The sequence below is a fragment of the Lepisosteus platostomus genome, chromosome 4 (assembly GCF_059453375.1).
Source record: "Lepisosteus platostomus isolate fLepPlt1 chromosome 4, fLepPlt1.hap1, whole genome shotgun sequence".
Taxonomy (NCBI): Eukaryota; Metazoa; Chordata; class Actinopteri; order Semionotiformes; family Lepisosteidae; genus Lepisosteus; species Lepisosteus platostomus.
Window position 1 is genome coordinate 53996235 of NC_142614.1, and position 17548 is coordinate 54013782.

The 17548-nt window shown below is 35.4% G+C and overlaps 1 protein-coding gene across 3 annotated transcripts in view; it reads right to left on the reverse strand.

Annotated features, from left to right (window-relative positions):
* The window catches only part of srfbp1 (serum response factor binding protein 1), a 55770-nt gene extending 47487 nt beyond the window's left edge, over window positions 1-8283 (reverse strand). For 2 of the 3 annotated variants that reach the window (XM_088629888.1, XM_088629887.1), the window contains exon 1: window positions 8112-8283. In XM_088629888.1, coding sequence (XP_088486014.1) covers window positions 8112-8141 — 30 coding nt within the window. In that variant the 5' untranslated portion in view covers window positions 8142-8283. The remainder of the gene's footprint in view (window positions 1-8111) is intronic. The other variant, XM_088629886.1, reaches the window with a different exon arrangement.
* Window positions 8284-17548: the final 9265 nt, after the last annotated feature.

The window sequence follows — 17548 nt, forward strand, 5'->3', positions numbered from 1 at the left end:
GTGAGTGAATAAAATCAATAATGTTTATTACCACAGTTATGTATGGTTTTTCCTTCCCATCTATCCCAAAGTGCTTCACATACTGTGTAGGACTAATGATACAGCCATATCCTCAATTTAATAACGAATCCGAAAGACAGCACTGCCACGTCACTAGCATCATAAATTGCAGTGCTTAACAAGGACAATCACTGTCAAGTAATGTGGAAACCAAACAAACAAGTGAACACCTCTCAATAAAAACCAATGTGCTGATCAAACTGCCACGTGTGGCGGCTCACAATAGGGGCACAGGTATTAGGTGGGGCCCCCAATCACAGACACATCTCACACACAAGTCTTAAAGTTAACAAATGACTGTTATTGACTGGAACTTGGTATAATAAGAATCATGTCCTGCACAGCAAAAGGGATGGTCAAAGTTCTGTCTGAGGCAGCCAAGAGAGCAGCAGAGAGGTGTGTAGGTAACCCTGAGACTGCAGTCTAAAACCCTGTGACTGTTTCAGTGAGCCAGCCGGCTGCACTGTAAAGATGCTGCTGTTGCAGTGACAGCACAGCCATTCTTCAGCCCGGAGATTGGCGAAACAGCCGAGGGGCTGGAGCTTTCAACCCGTTGGCTGTATTGTAGAATCTGCAGCCTAGGAGGCATGAGTGACTGGCACAGTAGCAGCGCAGCCATTCTTCAGCATGGTGGCAATTGGTTACTCCAGAGCTAATTTGCAATTGCTTTTACTAAGGTTTTCATTTGTAATTAATATTTAGAATGCTTAAGCATTTGTTCTACACTTGTATAGTTGTATATCACCATATATAAACAAAGGTAAAAAAAAATGCTGATTTTAATGCGTCTTGATTTCAGCCTGTAAGGCCCCAGAATGTTACTTTAAAAAGTGTGTAAAGAGTTTCTGTACATGCTCTTGCAATGAACTTTTGACTTTGAAACTGAACTTGGCATCATATTTGACCTTCACACTAGATTGGTCATCCAATTAAAATATTCCTGCCTACTTCTGTGGCCACAGAGCTAAACCTGATGTGTGTTTTATTAGTACATATTAAACAAATAACATTTAAGGTTAGCTTTTAAAAATCGAATGAATCTTGACATTCTGTTGATACAGTTTTAGTGATATAATGAAGTTTGGTCATTTATTATACACCCATGTTTTAAAAGAAAAAAAAAACAGTTTTCTTCTTGAAAGCATAACCTCTTAAGAACATTAGTATTGGTATTTGTGACTTAAATGTCACATTTCTTCTCACATCTATTTAATCAATTTATTTTTAAGCTACCCACTGAATACAACAATATTCTCAAGAAAGAAAATCTCTTAAGTAGACTTTAAGCCAAGTTTAAACTATAGATTTAAAGCATTCGTCATCTACATTTTAGTGACCTCATATGGCAAAACAGCAGCCTTTTATTATATGCTACCCTACCAAAGAACCACAGATGTTTTATTTTATAACAGCATGTAACAGGGCTACGTGGCCTACCACACGTGCTCACAAAGTTTCAGAACAGTATAAGAAGCAGTGTTTTAAAGGAGCAGCATAAACTGCACTGCATTTTGTGTACAAGGTATACAAGATCACAAGGAATTTCCTAGAAAAAAATATCACTCTAAATTTTTTATGTATCTTTTCGGTTGCACAACTCACAAAAGCTGCCAAGTGAGTTTAAGTCATGCAACTTGGAAAGAATGTAAAAATTATTGGCTATTTTGCACAGATTATAAACACAGGATGCAGGACACCCTGCACATTTAAAGGGTGATATTTGAAGGTTTTTACACTACAGCAATATTTTCTCTGAAAACACATGTAGAACTTTAACAGCGGCAACCTACCAAGAAGCAGCATAGTTCTGGAAAAAAGGCCATTTTTATTTTAATTTGAACATACTCAGAAAAATTTGCTAGTAAGTACTTAGACTTGAAAAATTATACAAATGCACTGGAGCACAACTTTAAAAGTCTCATTTACTACTTTTGAAAACAAAAAGATAATAGAAAAGGATTTGATGGTAGTTCCAACTGTAATATTAAATTGGAAAAAGTAACCATTTGCAATCCAGTCACTTTTGCCACTGATTAAATTAACAGCCCAGACCTATCTACAATTTATTTACAGTTTGAACTCTAAGACTCAATTTCAGCAAGTGCATTTAAACTGGCACAAAAAGTCTCTAATAAGTAAACAAGATATTTTTTGTAGAGATTACAGCTTAACTGTTTTGTAAAATAACATGCCAAGACCATTTCCCAATTGTAATGTCATATTTCTCTACATTGTATTTGATTTAAATACCAGAATAAGATCAAGGAGGAACACAAATTAAGAAAACATGTTCAATTTGAGGTTTTTCTACTTTATCAGTATGTTTATAATTCTACATGGATGAAATGGGGAACTCTCATCTTGGAGAGCCATGGTCCATATTTCTTCCAGGTCACCATGAAGTCATTAATTTAAGACTTTAAAAGGGGTTTTTTATAAATTCATTTATTTTTATTGTCTCACCTAAATCAGTGATGGGCAAGCTTTGTTTGGCTTATCCATTGTAGAAAACAAGTGACATGTAGCAGTGGCATTTAGAGAGACAGAAAAAGGAAATACTCAAACTGTAAAAAGGAAAATACAGTATAATATTAAAGACTATTTATTATTTTATATGAAATAGTATGCATGCACATAATGCACAAAAATGCTTTTTTGCCAGTAATCATTTTAACTTAAAGTAGTTCAGGTGGGTAGCTGCGTCAGCATGCGTAGGCTGCAAAGGAACAAGTAATAGGTTTATTCCATGCTGAAAAGAGAAGAAAGAAAACACAACACCTGTAGAAGGCTCCACGGCCGAAACATTGTGCTTTCTTTCTTCTTTTTTTCAGCATGGAATAAACCTATTACTTGCTCATTTTAACTAATATGCTGACATGCATATTTTTGTAAATCCACTCTTTGGTAATTACAACAATGTCCAAGAGCAGGATCAGAGCTCTGATCCATTTATAACAGAAAAAATATAATCAAGATCTGAGGCCAGATCCAGAATTGGTCTTTTTAATCCTAACAGATCCAGGAGAGACCACTGATCACTTCTTGATAGCACTTATTACAATGTTTGATTTGCGTGCTCAACAGTCATATTCAGTCAGTTCATCTTCAGTGTAATGTTACCATGTTCAAAGATTGCAAAGTATCCATGCAATCTTTGGCTCTTCTGGTAGAAGGATCCCCTGTGGTTTCAAACAAGTGTACATCATTGATCAGGAGAAGTTCCCTCAGAACTACAAAACACTATTTAAAGTGCAAAAAGGGAAGCATGGTGGCACAGCAGTTTGCATTGCTGCCTTGCAGTGCTGGGTCCCTAGGGTCAGTTCCTGACCTGGTGTGCTCTCTGCGTTTGACTGGGTTTCCTCCCCACTATCCAAAGACATTCTGGTATGTTAATTGACCTCTGGGAAAACTGGCCCTGGTATGAGTGTGCGTCTGTCTGCGTCAGCCCTGTGATGAACTGGTGTCCTGTCCAGGGTGTAGACTGCCTTGCCCTGATAGTAGTCGCCGGCTCCCCAGTACCCTGAATTAAATGAAGCATTTCAAAAATGGACAGATGGATAGAGTGCAAACATTAGGTTTAAGTTCACTAGTTTGTATTAAATTCCACATTCATCCTAAACTGCTTACCAAAGAGTGGGTTTACAAAAATACGAGCTTGTCAAACTGAAATAAACTAAAGCACGGTACTAAATAATACACAGTTATTCTTTCCTACTCTAAAACGTAAACTAAAACTGTGAAAATGGTGTAATATAATGGCCTGTGAAAATCACAAAATTACACAACCAATCCTATTGTGTTTTCCTGGTATGAAAAGAAAACAGTATGCAATTGCAATTTCTCACCATTCCCAAAAAAACCCTTAGGCTTTCAAGAACACAAAACAACAAGAGTCAGTAAAACACATACAATAGTCCATGTGAGCAAAGCTCTGAGATTCCATTTTTCTGATGTCAAGGCTAGTGTGCTACTTTAATCTCTTCCACTAAAAAGGGCATATATGTTTATTTTTCATTGATATGGGAGGCAGTTTTATATAGTGATACATTTACACCTTATATAAAAACTGGCCTTCAAATTCAAAGCCTCTGAAACCCAGAAGCCCAGATTTACCTCTTAAGCTTATGAATTTACTGAACTTCAAAAGCTTTTATAAATATTTTAAGTGCGCAGTAGGTGGAAACAGGATGGAGGCTCTCGTCTCCACTATGTTCCCTTCCCCAGGGAGGGATAAAAAGGACCCACTGTCCTCAGTCACCTGCCCAATTGGTGTAAAAAAATTGGTCAGTGGTCAGGTGAGAATTAAAAAAACAGGAAGTGGAGGCTTCCAATTTGGTGTACACCAGATGTCTGTGAAAGACTAATTTGCTCAGCAGTCATCAGAAGAAAAAAATTAAATGCCTGGCCAATTGAGGAACCCCCCAGTCGTGGAGCTCAGAGCCACAAGACTTTTTTAGAACATTTTGATTTCCTTTGGATGAGATTTTGTTTTTTTGAAGATGGAAAGCTGCTTGGCAGGCTGTTTATAGAGAGGGAGACCGAGAAGAAGAGAAAATAGAGTTCAGGAAGAGAAAGTGCCATGTTTTTTTTTAAATCCCAACCCACCCACTGTAAACAAAAAACGAGTGTTTATCAAGATCCTGTTAAAGATCTGTTTTGGCACCCCGCTCCAATGTGTATCACAACACAATTTGTGATTCATACAATTTTCTACTGAGCATCAAACAAAACAAATTCACACACCTATAAGGAAAATTGGTATCTTTTCTAGATAGAGGAGCAAACGCCATTTTATTAAACAGACATGACTTAGGTAGCCGATTAATATTTGTCATCAATTGGGCTGACCAACAGGGGGTCTATTATGAAAGTTACAGGTGTATTGTATTGCGATAATTACAGGCGTGTATGGCCAGAATCTGAAGCAATACAAACTGTACATAGGAGAGATGTTCTGCCCTTGACTGCCGATGTCTTGCGGAATTCCATCTCACTTCTCTCCGAGTCTGGACAAGCCTATTCAAAGGTCTCCAAGCCCTAGATGCCACACTTCATTCCTGCTGATCCCACAAATGTTCAACAGTCCTCAAAGTAGGGCATCAACAACATAACTGATGTATTCTCATCGTCACTGTTACACAAACAGCATGAAGACATGGATTATCCTGCAGGTCTGTTATCATAACAAGATCAACCCATGGGAATGTTAGCGAGTAAGGTCCCGAGATTTCATCAACAGTGGTCATGCAATCGGGTTGCCATTAATCACCACAAATGGAATTCTGTAGCAGACTCACACTTCTGGCCAGAGGTCACATTTGGACAGATCCAACGATCTAAGCAAGGTATCATGACCGATGGTCTGTTACTGACAGATTGCGTTTGGCTGTAAGGTCCTGATACTCAGAATGGCAACTGACATTTTTGTTTATTTTCCAAAAGTAAATCCACATACTTATTACTCTACTTGACAAAAAGCACGACATGCATAAAGTAATATGTTTTTATGGTACGCAGTAAGTATAACTTAAAATTACTCACAACAGCATTACAATCTAAAAATGATAAAAATTCAAGCTATGTAATTTAAACAGGAATGCACAGGTACACAAAGAATGGCCTCATTGCTCATATGGATATCTGGTGACTTGTCAACACCTCTAAAAATTCACCTGGCTACTAAATTAATTGTTTTTACCTTTCAGCCTATTTAGGAAGTCTTTTTGTTTACAAACTGTATTATTATTTTTGGATTTCTTAATTCATCACTTGAAATTAAAGGCTTTACAACACTGACTAACTTTAAGGTTTCATTTCTGTCTATGAGTTAATTACCAACAAATAAACAAAACTTTTTGAGGAATAAGAATAATTTCTGATTAACTAATCCACTCCTTTATTCTGAACAAGTGTGTATTACAAAAACTAACTGTTTATGGCAAGTGTCTTTGGAAGCTCTCTCAAAATATTTGTAATCATTTTAGTTATTATAGGATTTTTCTACTTCTTTCCATTCTTAATTTTCCTATTATACAATAATGTAGTTTGTATGTACTGATTTAATTACACTTCAGGTAAAATATAACAATAAATTACATTAAAAGGTAGAACAAAAAGTTACAGAATGTCCACCAGTTTGTGGCCAAAGAAATGTTTGTTTGTGAAACTGGAAAGCCTAACAACAAGCTTTAATCCTAATTTATGTATTAAATTACTATATTCTGGACCCCAGAAAACTCACGTGTTCATTAATATATAAAACATTTGCCAATGAGCAGAGGCTCCTTTGGTAACTTGAGCTGCAGGTTAAAAGAAAGATGTGATATATGTAATACATTCTGTGTAGCGTGGTGCATGCATCATTGCCTGACAGTAAGATATGCAGTCTATGCTTCAAATCTTTTAGCTAATGCTGCCCCCTGCAGTGATGAAGCAGAATGCTATACGGAACAAACTGACCAATTTCTGCAAAATTATCTTATATTCCAATGCCCTGAAATGAGCAGTAGAGAATTTGTATAAAGCATTTTGTCACCAAAATGTGTTGTTAAGTGACAATTGTGGTTACCAATATCACAATCGCATTCTTATGTGTAATATGTATACACTTTTTTAAGGAAATTACCATAGTTGATTCTCAAATAATGAAGAAACAATAAAAAATACTCTATTAAAACTGGGTAATTCAGCCCACAATTTATATTATACTGTATGACAGGAATTTAGATGTTAAAAGTGTAAGAATATTTTCCTATGTAAAACTGGAAAATGAGGCAGAATTCCTACTACCTAAAAAAAAAGTGATACAGTCCCTCTTAGCCTCTTCTTCAAGCTATCAATTTTATTCTTACGTAGCACTTTTCAATCCAGGGCGTACTCAGGGAACCTATCTACATTTTACATATCAAAATCTACAGTAAACAGAAATTAAAATAAAACCAAGTAAAAATGTAAAATTGAAAGAAATATGATGAATTAAAGGCCAACTAAAACATACACTATAAGGCTTAACAAGTGTATTTCCATTATGTTCAAAAAGATGTATTCCTACAACGATGGAGTACCAATGAAATGCTGATCCCTTAAGTATTATATTCCAAGGCTTTTCACATTAAGGGGCTTATAGTAAGCCAAACGGTTTCTTAACACGGTGGGTTATGGACAAGGATATTACTGCACTGTTGACATTGATACATTAGGTACATTTTTTATGTTTAATAATATAAAACAAGCTGGTAAAACTGACTTCTATATACTTTTCACGTACAACAGCGCCACTAAAAGGGAAAAGAGTATAAAACGTATAAAAAGAGGTACTAGCGGTGTGGGAACTAAAACCCTAGCAAACCTACAGTATATACCAACTGGTGGTACAGTAAGAATATAATAAGAACGATATGTACTGTAAGACAGACATCAGAGTATAATTGTTACTCTGATGACGTAAAGGCAAACAACAAGCTTTAATAAAAAATAATTATGTTTTGCTGTATAGTTAAAAGCCGAGAATGTTTTTTAGACGTACTAAAGTCACGATACAGTGTATTGCTGACACTTATTTTGAAGCTACATATCAAACATAAAACGACAGCACAAAACGTTCTGGCCTTGCTGGCCCATAACATCTGGGTAAGATACAAAACAGCTTAAATTCTTTAGAAGACTGAAGAATACATACCATTAAATGCTCTATAATCGAAAATGTATATTGAGATGCAAAACCGAAAAGGGAACACAGTGTATTTGCAATTTAACGATATTGTTCTTTAAGCAGTACCAATACCTGCAATTTTAACTAATCGTTTAATTACATAAAATAGTTCCATTATATTTTGAACACAGGCACTCTAAAACACATAATAATTTAAATATAATCTCTGTGTTTTTTGCAGGAGCTAAAATTGAGAACTTAATATTTTAGACAATGTAAGTAAATGTTACACGATTAACAGATTCACATTTCTGTAAATGTAAGTTTAGAGAAAATGTCCAGCAAAGTATGCTTTAGTGACAGTGAACACCACCAGACAGGCATAAATCGTAATTCTTACCTCATTGTTCAGATTAAGAACTTGTGCCATTTTATACGAACTTGTTTATTTTTTTCTAAAACAAATTTTAAAAAGTAATATTTTACTATTTCAAAAATTTCTCCAAAGCAAACACGTTGTGGCTCCTAAACACCACATTGCCCATACGGCGCATGCACCCTACGGCAAGCTAGGAAAATCAAACCTAAGAGGTACCTTCGAATTTCGCGTTTACAAAATAATAAAAATATTCTAAAATGGAGACAAAAACCTACGTTGGTGAAATACAATCAGATTGCTCCTAGTATCTCGACTAAGAGATTAATTAAAACACTAAAAACCCCAGGTAAAATAAGAGGTTGAAACACTTTTTACATGACAACGCTAAAATATTATCCTGTCTTTTGCGATCAACGATTTGTGTAGCAAAGTCGAATAAATAGGGTCAGTAACTAATTCCATTACATGCCAATTGTTTGTCTTATTGTCTTGATGTCAACCAACATATTAAAAATATAAATGAATGAACTTTTCTGATAATATTACTATTCTTTGTTACTACTGTGTCAGGATATTCAAAGAGAAACTTTTGGTCAGCGTCAATTACCGTGATTAACCACCTGATTAAATTATATTACATGGTTCATTTACAATTTTCAAGTACAACAGCGCCACGAAAAGGGAAAGGGAATGACAGATTGTACAGATGGATGTCTAAACACATACATCTGCTATTCCCAGTAGTAACGCGATTATCATAGAAATTGAAATTAAGAAAGCAACTCAATTATGAGAAAAAAATTTTTACACTGCGATTAGGAATCAATTTTAAGACTTTTCTGATCCCTGATGATACATATTACATACAAAAATAGATATTTAAATGCACCAAAAAGTAATTTGTTGGCCTACATTAAATCTTAACAACGTACTTTATAATACACATTTATTTGTGGAATTGTAAATGAAACGATGAGTTTTGGGATTCATTTCACGTAACAACGGCCCTAGAAGCTTATTCGCCAGCTCGGACAAGATTTGGGTAAAGTGCTTCAAAAAACAAAATGTAATAGTACTGTAGAAATGTAGGACTCATTCCAGCATCCAGAAGTTGCAATTTTAACATTAAATACTGCTAGTTAGTACATATATGCTATACTTAAATATGCAGATATATGATTATATGTACAATTTGATGAGAAATATAGCCATTATTTACAGTGCTACATAATCAAAAAATATTAATGAAAACCTGTGACTTAAAGCTCTGTCTATTATAATTGTTTTGTCTACATCCAACCCTATCACTTACCTTATATTTTGCTTTAAATTTTTTGTTTCATTGTACGTTTTTGTTTTCGAAACCACCTCAGAATGTTTTAAAACAAATTCCACTCCAGTTGATATGGCTAAAATTACAGTTAGACAATGTGTTATATATAGAACACAATCAAATTTACAACAGCGAAGAGATCTAAGCATTTACAGCCAACAAATGTTAAAATTTCAAAAAATTTAATTCTAAAATACAAAACCATATATACAAAAATATAGAGGCTGAGTAAGAAGAGAAATCAGAAAGTTGTAATTTTGTTTTATAGTACCATAGTTATTGTTTCCTTTGTACTTACGCTTCAGCTAAATAATTAAAATAATACAGTAGTTATAAAAGACAACAACTGAATAATATGAACTTTTGATAGCTGAATGTACGTACCAAGCCTGACCACCAGGGGGCTCTATAGTTCCACTCTTACTAAAGACAGTATATATATATAGCGCTATTGCTGGTGAGACACAGGTCTAACAAAGGCAGCTTAAACGTGCTGCTACTATTTCATCTTTTAAACCAGTGCCCTCAGTTTTTATTATCATTTAAAGGACATCCAAATATACAGCTATTTTAACACATTTGTTCCGTATCACTATTATTTAAAACGTTGGTAATATCTGAAGGAACTATATTTTTTATTATATTATTAAAATCCAATGCCAATTGGACCAAATTGGACCAATAGGTCCAAAGGTAATTGTCCATACTTCCATTGGGTTGTTTACTTTATTTGAACATACAGACCTGTATACAGTATGTGCTTGCAGTGATGTGCTTGCCTGAAGAAAAATATATCAGGGAACAGCTTTACTAAACAAAAAGTAAATATTCTGTAAATTAATCCCTAAAATGAATCTTAAAAGTAGGTATGTTATGTTAAAATTGTAATGTACTAGTAAGATCTCCATTAGAATATTATGTCCATTTTCAGTGGAAGAATAATTTGTTTCTTGTTCATCATGCTTCTTCTACTCATGTACTGTAGTCGAGATACAATACATCACTCCCGAAACTGTTTATTTGTTGACATTTTGAGAGGTGTCATGTGCTATTATTGCGTTACTCACAATGCATGGAAGTAGGCTTTCAGTTGCAATGGCCCTCACCAGGAAAAGCAGCTTTCATGGATGTATAGAAGGATTTAACTAATATCTGAAGAAACCCTTGATGCAAAGAGTTTGAAAAAAATGCTTCAGAAGAAAAGTATTGAGTTCTACCTTACAGTTTTCTATTTATATAAATGGCATTTCAGTATTCATTTGTGTTGCACATTTTTATTTCCAAGACTGATTCTATGGATTTCATTCAAAAAAGGATCTCACAATAAGGTGTACCTATGGAAAGATCCTTTTTGAAATGAATCCCTACAAAGCTGCCAAACAATTACACTGATCTGCACTGGTGTATTATTGACTACTCTGGGCTGGTACATGATTGCATGATTATGCTTATCTAAGGTGGTACACAATTAATTACTAATCTGAACTGTATGTGACTGTTCTAAAGGTTGGTAGATGTTTTTTTTTTATAAAAGCACTTGATCAGATAAAGCAAGTTGAATGAGTCAGTGAAAGCATTTTATTGAATCAGAACTTGTATACATTTTGATTGTTATGGCTGAAAGTTTAGGAAAAACAACAGCCTCTTTGAGTGTGGAAGCAAATGTTTTTGTACTCTATACAATATTTGGTTTTACTGCAGTAATATGTTCATAAAGTTGACATGTTAATGTTTTACTCCATTTCAAATTATCAGCAGTTGCAATTTAGTTTAATGCATTATCCATACGGCTCAGCAAATAAAGAAAGACATAAACAATGATTTATTAATTAGTGCTCTCATGTGGAGTTCCTGATATAATGGTACAGCAGATGCTAATTGGTGTACAGTGGTTTCCAATTGGAAAATACATCTGTTCTTCAGTATTCTTTTTGTCTTCAGCAGTGCTTTGGTAAGTATCTGAAGTGACTAATTTGTGGTTACTCTTTCTATGTGATAGAAAGGGCATTTATAATCACAGCATTCATTTAAGTTGTATTAATCATGAAGAGGAGTATTCATTTTGCCCTTAAAGGGCTGCAGGTATTGCAGTTACATACAATTCCTTTTCAAAATTATGTGAAAAAAAAAAGTTATTGTGTTTGTACAACATCTGAAACTTTGCATTAAACACAGTGGGAAATGTGCTTTAAACACTCCAAAATAAGTCAGAATTACTTAACATACCACATATAAAGTAAATTTAACTTCAATGCAATTTTCTTTTTTTGTAACAGGATGTTAAAAATGTGTTCAAAATGTTTGTGCTGCGTAAAGGTTAGGATTACAAATATCACTAAAGTCTGCCTAAACTTTGTGCTTGTGTTTGCTTTTAAATGCAAAATAACAGATTTTAGCACAAAGAACATGTTTTTTAAAACATTTAATTTTTTCTCAATTTTGGGCTGACCTGAGAATCAACAAAAAGTGGCAAATTTGGGCCTAAGATATTTTTCACAACACGCCAAAAACACTTTTCCTGTATTTCCAATACGTTTTAAACCACAGCAAAATCATCACAAAATGTCTATGTAATGTGGAAAACCCAACCCTAACGCTAGTCTGGGCATTCCTAGAACATGTATATAAAACTTTATGTTAGTTGAAAATGTGCATTAATAACTACAGAATTAGTCAGAATAATTTAAAATACCAGTAAAAAACATGTATTTGCAGTGATTCTGTTTGTTTTCCTAGTCTTTTTGTAGCATGCAACTGAGATTCAAAAAAGGCATCACAAATGTCAACTGTATAGAGAACATAATCCTTACTGTAGTTCGGGCTTTTCTGGAACAGCAATCTGTAACCTTCTTATCATTTTGAGTTAATAATGTACTTTAATGAATACAAATTAATTAACAATTAAAATCTAATGACAATAACAATGATTTATGAAATACCCGGTTTCCACTGGTGTCCTCTTGTTTGTGTTTTAGTGTTGTTTCTGAAGGCTCCAATGCCTTTGAGAATTTTGAATATATGAAGTAGGCTACTTACTAGTCTCCTCTGTTTAAGACGAGAGTATTTCGTTCTTTTAGCCTGCCAGTGTAGCACATTCCTTTAAGCCATGCAATGTATCTGGTTGCTTTTACCTTAAATGATTGCACAACAGCAATATCATTTTTGACCAAAACTGAACACAGTATCCCTTTGAAAGCACTATTCGACTGATTTTGCTGCTGCTGTTATTATGTTATCATTCAACAAAGTAATCCAGCTCCAGAGTTGGAAATGCATGCCCAAGCCATGATATGCTTCAGAATTTGCCTAGAACTGCAGACTAAAAACCACAATTTATATAGACAGATGAGATAGAGGCAAATCTTTATAGTGATGAAAATGCAAAAGTATGGGAAAGGTAAAGATCTGCAGGAGCTCCAAAGAAAACTACCTAATACAGTATATGAAACATTATGCCTTTGGAACTGGCAGACTTGTCTTTATTGATTATGTAAATAATGATGACAGCTGCAGATTAATACTGACATGTACAGACACATTTTGTATGCTCATTTAGAAGAATATGCTTCTGTACTTATTTGGTGTGGCAAAAACCCAAAACACACAGCCATTGCAACAAAGGAGTCATCAATCTCCAGATGTACGCCCTATTGTCTCTTGTAGTTTGAAAAAGTGTTGAAGAAAGGATTTAAGTCAGAATGCAACAAGAATATACAACAGCTTGGCGAAGCATCCCAATTGATTGAGCTCAAAGGGTTGAAGTCTTCACACAGTTATTCCCTCAAACAGATGCTGCATACCGTATTTATCCAAATATAAGCTCCACTATTTAGACTGTGGAAATTGAAAAAAGAACTTTACAAAAACCAAGTTACCTTTCTGAATAGAAATGATTGAAAAGAAAAAAAAAGTTACTTTGGTTTAAAATAAAGAAAAATGGAGAGGAGTTTAAAGCACAAAATGCAAATGGTGTCTTCCTCTTAAACTCTTCTTGGCTCCCTTTTCAAGCGAGAGTTCTTCCTTCATCCATCTCCATCTTCTTATGCACCACTCGTCCACTCCAAACTGCCTGCCAGCCCGACAATTCCCATGCTGTTCAGCACACGGGATCACCTCCTTGCTAAACACAAAAGTGTACTGTGATCTCTTGTTCATTTTGGATCCCTAAAAATAATTGATAATAATAATTGCTTACACTTATATATGGACACTCCACTCAAAGCGCTTTACAGGTAATGGGGACTCCCCTCCACCTCCACCAATGTGCAGCATCCACCTGGATGATGCGACGGCAGCCATAGTGCGCCAGAACGCTCATCAGCTATCAGTGGGGAGGAGAATAGAGTAATGAAACCAATTCATAGATGGGGATTATTTGGAGGCCATGATAGGTAAAGGCCAATGGGAAATTTGGCCAGATCACCACATTGAAATGATTAAAACGATTCTAAAATTTTGTTATCACAGTCTGTTGCAGTACGTGCAAACAGTCCAACACTGTTCAGCATTCTGGTGGTAAATATGTCAACAACCAGATCAACTTCTGAATTTTCTTTGCTTGTATTTGAATATAAGCCTTAGTCCAATTGTACCCCCATTAAATCTTGAAAGAAAATCCATCTTATATTCTGTTAAATATGTTGTAACCCAAAAATGGACTCTTACACTTTGAAATTTCCAGAAAATGAATGTGATGGTCCTGATTATTTTTAGCTTTCTTAAAATTATAAATATTTGATTCAGACTCTACCAATTCAACATATACTTTAAAGAATACTATATTACTATCAATGGTTCATTTACCTCAGTCTTCATTGTTTGAAAAGACTATATTGTTACAGCTATAGTTGACTAGGAAGTGTCACTAAGAGTTTAGATTAGGTGTGTAACACCTAGCAATGTAAACATTTCCAGCTTCAAACCAAAGGTGAAGTTTGCTGAGATGTAGGGGGTCCAGATTCTTGCATCAAAACAATCATAAAGTTTACATTGATTTACCTTAGTTCATGGGTAAATAATTAAGTAAGTGTCTATCAACAGTCCAGAAAGACACTATATAAGATCAGATGAAGACAAAGAAAAGAAAAAAAGCAGAGAGGGAGACAAGAGGACAGAACATAAAGTGTGTGCCAGGCTAGAGGTACTCTTTCGATATTGCCCAAAAAGACCTGTTTGGAGCTAAGTATTTGAACCTTGCTAAGAGAGCTTGCTTTTTACAAAACTTGGATTTCCTGAGCAAAGGATCCCTCTCCTGCGGAGTTTAAATTTTAGAATAGGGAAATGCGTTGCAAATTTGTATTTGGGTTTTAATAGAGATTTAATAGGTTGTATTCTGTTTAATTTAGAAGGCATTTTATCTCTTATTTTGGCCTTTCTCTACCCGCCTGGACCGCCTGTTAGAGGCAGACTGTTGCTCTGCTGTCTGTTTTTACATGCCTTGAATACTTGGTAAGAGTCTGTGATTGTTCTGGGTGGTTAGGACGTTAGGCCTCTGAGATGCCTTGTTTGTACATTCTATACATAGGAAAATTGTGTGTTGTATGTGTTGTATGTTGTGTGTAGTGTAGTGTTTGCATTGTCAGAATAAATAAATATTTGTTCAAGCAAGTGTCTATTAACATTTATTTCCTTTGCTTTCCCTTTGGTTGTCCCTGTCTACTTAAGGAAATTTGAGGTCTCTCCTTTTAATCTTATATTATTCATTTTATTATAATTGATTCAACTAGTTATAGTTGAATTATAATTAATATCTAAACATGGTTGTCTGGGGAAGGCACAGTGGCGCAGTGATGAGCATTTCTGTCGCAACGCTGAGGCCCTGAATTCAATTCCTACTGTGCTCTCTGCATGGAGTTTGTATATTCTCCCTTGTTTGCATAGGTTTCCTCTGGGTTCTCCTCTTGCCTCCCTGGCTCTGGTGTGAGTGTGTTTGTTTTTGTATCTGTCTGTGCCCAGTGATGGCCTGGTGTCTCTTCCATGGTTTATCCTGCTTTGTTCCCGTTGCTTGCTGGGATAAGTATAACGTGGCAAAAAAATGGATGGGTTGTTGTGGTGGTCTGTAGCACTCTCCTAATACTGTGCCTTTTCATTTTTTGTAGCTTAACATACAGTATATAGTGTGTGAAGGTTTTATCCAGGTTATATTCCTGTGGTTGAATCCTTTTTTGATTTCTAGTGCTGTACCTTCCTCTGTTCTGTCTTTCCTGTCTCTGGAATGCTCTGTTAGCCATATTTCTGTATGTTGTCTTGCTCAGGAAGACTTGTTTTTTCCCTAGATCATCTCTCCATCATTGCCTTTTTAATGAGCAGTGGTCTATTTGTAACAATTTACACTATGAAGTCACTTGAAGAGCTCTTATTCTGTATTCATGTTTACTTTGCAAAAACAAGGCTTTGGTTTTGTTTTGCATTTAGTTTACATTAATATTCCACCATATAAATTTACACTTGCATAATTAGATCATGCAAGCTGACAAAATATTTAAAAATGATAATGCGATACTGTATACAGTACATTGAATTGGTAAGAAAAGCAAAACGGCATAAAACATTTTCATTGTGTTGAATTGCATATTTATTTTTGACAGCCTCAAAATGAATGTCATAAAATGTTCATTAATGGTCTGATTTGAGGGATCTAGGGGTGAGCAAGATTTCACCATGAAGTGCATATTGCTAAGATCTAGAGAAGATCAAGATCTAAAGTTAGTAACGAACAGTATACAGAATATTGTATAGTATATATTCTATAATATAGAATATACTGTATATGGTGTATAGAAATCCCCATACTTTATATGGGTAGGCTGAGTTCAGAATGTGTTATCTAAATGAGCACCATGTTAAATTTTAAGGAATACATTTATGCCTAATGCACGCACTGTAGACATACTGTACCATATAATGGAGTGTGTTATTTTGACCAAATACTACAACAGTCACAAAACAGAAAACTAAAAACTGTATTACACTTTATTAAACTTTCTGTATTACAATCTTTTTTTAAAATAATATAGGAACAAAACATTTTATTTCAGTCTGGCAGTCCTATTATAAAGTGTGCACTGTACGTATGACCAGCTCTCACATTTTAAAAGAGGAACTTACTTCTTACACATTAAGTCCTCGCCAAGACATAAAACTAGTAATTACTTAATATACAAATGGTAAAATATGGATTTTGTGAATGTTTTATCATTGACTAAAACTAATTACAGCTCATTGACAAACATTTATTCTCATAAAAAATTGTTCTCATTGACAAAATTAACATTGCCGGCTCCACTGTAGAATTCTCGTACCTCAGCAGACACTTTTCTCTTGGAGCACTTGGCTCTGTGGTGGATTGACGTTGTTCTTGTAAAAAATACTGCCTAAACAGCTACTGGCCCAAATGATGTTACACCAGGCTGCCCTCCGACTTTGTGTCGGCATGCACCTCCTGAAGCCAGCATCCTGCACCACCAGCCTGCATCACACTTTTAAAAAATATTCATAGACATCCCCTGGCTCTGCAATGCCGCTGTGCATTCACAGACACAAATATAGCAGCTACTGGCACTCCTGATACTTAGCCAGTCTGCTCCTCAACATTGTACCAGTCTTGCACTGTGCTGGGTATCAGCCGTAGTGGCTGCCAGCGCACTCTGTACTCAGTCAGTCTGCCCTTTGACATTCTGTTGGCATCAACCTTAGTCGGTTTTGGACCATACTCTATATTAACCATACTCTGTGGTCAGTACCTGCTCCTGGCACCCCTGAACGCCTTTGCCTTGTGCCACCAGGCTGAATTAACGAGCAGCTATCAGTGTTCAGTGCTATCAGTGTTCCTGACACCAATCTAGGAATGAGAGACAAAAAAACACTAAAACTCACATAATAAACACAAGCAGTGTGAAACAAAGGTGTAGCTTGCAATCATATGGGCATGGCACACAGCTCAGCAGATTACAGCTTGCATAGCTCTGTTCTTTAGGCACACCTCCAGAACAAGCTTTCTTAAACTTCCAGTTCCCTCCAGTATTGTCACTCTAACTCCAGTCCCTTACCGGGGCTGACCTTCAGCCTGATTTGCTTGTTATTTTTCCATGTCAAACAACTACACCTGCAGCAGTCAGCTTTATTG